This window comes from Clupea harengus, unplaced genomic scaffold (genome assembly GCF_900700415.2).
Source record: "Clupea harengus unplaced genomic scaffold, Ch_v2.0.2, whole genome shotgun sequence".
NCBI lineage: Eukaryota > Metazoa > Chordata > Actinopteri > Clupeiformes > Clupeidae > Clupea > Clupea harengus.
The window spans coordinates 1-2,984 of record NW_024881035.1 but is presented as its reverse complement, the minus strand read 5'-3'; the positions used below and the strand labels follow the sequence as shown (position 1 = coordinate 2,984).

Below are 2,984 nucleotides of genomic sequence, written 5' to 3'. Positions count from 1 at the left end.
ACAGGGACACAGAGTTAGTCAGTTAGTGAAGGTGTGAGACTAACATCTAAAACTGGCCATAGGTGCACCACATCAAAAAAGCTCAGGGTTAAACTAAATTACACAAACTGTAAACTCAAAGGAGAAAAGTCAGTGGGATTGTGGTACACAAAAAATAACGCACATTTAATGTGAGACGCACGCATACACTCACACACAGATACGTGCGCACAAACACACACACACACACACACACACACAGACACACCTGGCATGGGAGCAGGCTGAGGGGTGGCTGGAGGCCCGTGGTCCAGCTGCATCAGGGCCTTCTCAAAGGCCTGGCTGAAGGAGTTCTGGAAGCTGGGCACAGGAACCCGGTCTGAGCCGTCACTCTCCCCATCACTGTCTGCCACTGGGGGAGCCAGCAGCATGTCTGCTAACAGACCAACACAGACAGAGGGAGGAGAGGAGAGGAGAGGAGAGGAGAGGAGGGGGGAGGAGAGGAGGGGAGAGGAGTCGAGGGGAGAGGATAGGAGAGAAAGAAGAGGAGAGGAGAGGATAGGTGGGGAGAGGAGAGGAGGAGAGGGATGAAAGGAAAAGACAGTAGTAGGAAAAAACAGGCAAGGAGTTAGATAAATCCATCAGTCCTCAAGATCAGTTGTAGGAATTTCTACAATCATTTCCAAATTGTAGCGATGCAGCCTGTCATCAACACTGAGGGACTGACCTCCAAACGTAAGTTGAATTATTTTAGGTGTAACACCATCCTAACACGCATAGAAATGAGGAGAGTAGAGTGGGGGTGTGTGAATCTCACCTTTCATTGGGGTAATCTTAGGCCCAGCATCAGCCCTGGCTCTGCCGTCTCGGAGCATCTGTATGGCAGCAGAAGAAAAGCCAGTCATGAATTTTCATAGACGACTACTGTGGCATTAAGTAATGTCATGAATCAATGTTACGGACAAGCTTTAATGGCATTCTAGGGTGTCAGAATATCACTACATGCATGTTAGTATATGTGTATCAAATCTGTAAAAGTATATTTTGTGTAGGGAAAAATTGACCTCTGTGTTCGTGTGTGTGTGTGTGTGTGTGTGTGTGTGTGTGTACCTTGGCGAAGGACATGCAGTGGGAGTCCTCCTCCATACTGCCCACGCTCAACACAGGACTGTGTCCACCCAGACTGGGGAACATCAATCCATCTGCACACGAGGGACGGGGAGGAGGGGACAAGAAGGAATAAAATGACTTATGCTCATAATGACAAAGTTGTATCACCAAGTATGTCAGTATACATGCGTATTTTAATACTTCAGTAATATTGTTTTTGTATGGGGTATTGTGTGCACTTTACAACTGTATTTTAGTGGGTGTACTGTGGGTGTACTGTGTGTGTGTGGGTGTGTGTGTGCTACCTGAGGCAGGGCTGCTGCTGAGAGGTGAGGAGGGCACCAAAAGGAACTCAGGGTGGGCAGGAGGGCAGCTATCGCTGTTGGGGGGAGAACCAAATGCAGGGAATTGCTGAAGGTTCTCCAGGCCAATGTGCACCTCTGGATCTAAAAACAAACACAGAGGAATAGGCACAATTAGAAAACAGAGGAATATTAACCACATAGGCGGAGATCCCGGGGGGGACGTGTCCCCCCCCAACAATCATTGAAAAAAAAAAAAAAAAATAGATTTTTGATTTTTTTTTTTAAATAAAAATACGACGACACAAGCGGTGCTAATTATAGACGTACAAAATGTGTTTTTTAAGTGTTGAAAAATCGTTCCCCCTATTCCTCAAAGTGGTTTGGTTCACATGCTGTTTCCAACGGGCAGGGCTACAGGCAGCTCCGTGTTTCAGTTAATCAGCCCAGTAGCACACGGGTCAGATTGTCAGACTGTTTCTCCTCTCTCTCCCCTGTCGCTGCCGCTATGATACACGATATGTAAAGAGATCTACCTCATTCTCGAACGCAGTAAGAACATGCAAAGAAGAAGTTTTTTTTCTAAACTCCATTTACGAAGTTCCAATCCGATATGCACAAGTATACATAAGTTTATTAATGGATTGGCATGACAACGTGAACGTTTGCCGATAACACACGCATGCCGGTAATTAACACAGTTAAGATAGCTAGTCAGACAGTCTAGGACACTGTCCTGTCAGGGCAGGTTCATGCTAGTTAATAAACGTAGGGCTACATCTCAGTGCCTCTCCAGATTTGTTAAATTATCTTAAGTTAAATTAATGTCATCTTTTTCTGCCGTCCATGAACTATGCTAGTGTTGTACTATGGAGTGACAGTGGCGCAGGAGGTAGAGAAGTCGTATTGTAATCAAAAGGTTGCTAGTTCGATTCCCTGTCGAGCTGTTTTATAACTTATTTTAAACATCAAGTTCTCTTGAACTTTGGACATTATTTGTCTGTGAATAGATATTTCCTGTTAGAACATTTAATGCTGTTTAGATAATTCTAAAATGACTTCGAATTTCTGTTTGTAAATGTGATAAGAGAATTCGGTACTTAGCAGTTTATGCTAGCTCTCGTGAAAGCAATTTTTTCATGTCCCCCCCCCCCGGAATTACACTCTGAAATTTGACCATGTATTGTCCCCCCCTACAATGAAATGGGATCTCCGCCCCTGATTAACCACCATCAGAACATATAGGGGAACCATATAGATAGACAGTAGAACCCAGAGGAACAAGAGACATCAGAAAACAGACTAACACTAACCCATAAAAACAGAGGAACCACGCAGACCATAAATACGGTCAGGACTGGCTATCAGAAAACTGGCTCACTAAAGCACGAGCGGTTAGGAGTGTACAGAGAGCACAAAGGGTGAAGCTCCATGGCACTTACATTTGCCCTGCTTCCTGTTCTCCTCCATCTCGATGCCGCCTCTCCCTCCGCTTCTCATCCCTCACTTTTCTTCTGCCTCAGACGCTTCCTCTTCTCCAGGTCATCTGAGGATGAGAGGAGAGCGGGTGGGGAAGAGTGCAGAGTTAGGGCA

General features: G+C 45.4%; 1 protein-coding gene across 2 annotated transcripts; it reads right to left on the bottom strand.

The window, feature by feature from the left end:
* Positions 1–61: 61 nt before the first annotated feature.
* On the bottom strand, positions 62–2,871 carry LOC122132767 (RING finger protein 10-like). Of its 2 annotated transcripts, none has more exons than XM_042707344.1 (5): positions 2,834–2,871; positions 1,395–1,535; positions 1,090–1,181; positions 797–854; positions 62–412 (listed from the first exon to the last, which is right to left on the bottom strand). In XM_042707344.1, exons 1-5 carry the CDS (start codon positions 2,859–2,861, stop codon positions 99–101), a joined length of 633 nt encoding a protein of 210 aa, XP_042563278.1. In that variant the 5' UTR covers positions 2,862–2,871; the 3' UTR covers positions 62–98. The 2 variants fall into 2 exon arrangements, with proteins under 2 accessions (XP_042563278.1, XP_042563277.1); XM_042707343.1 differs by having other exon boundaries at positions 70–415.
* Between the last annotated feature and the right edge of the window lie 113 nt (positions 2,872–2,984).

Excerpts from the sequence above, each read along its gene's own strand:
- LOC122132767 (XM_042707343.1), bottom strand. The coding sequence starts at position 2,861 with ATGGAGGAGAACAGGAAGCAGGGCAAAT. Across the intron at positions 1,536-2,833 it reads GAACAGGAAGCAGGGCAAAT|ATCCAGAGGTGCACATTGGC; the intron begins GTAAGTGCCATG and ends GTTTGTTTTTAG. Across the intron at positions 1,182-1,394 it reads CAGCAGCAGCCCTGCCTCAG|ATGGATTGATGTTCCCCAGT; the intron begins GTAGCACACACA and ends CCTCGTGTGCAG.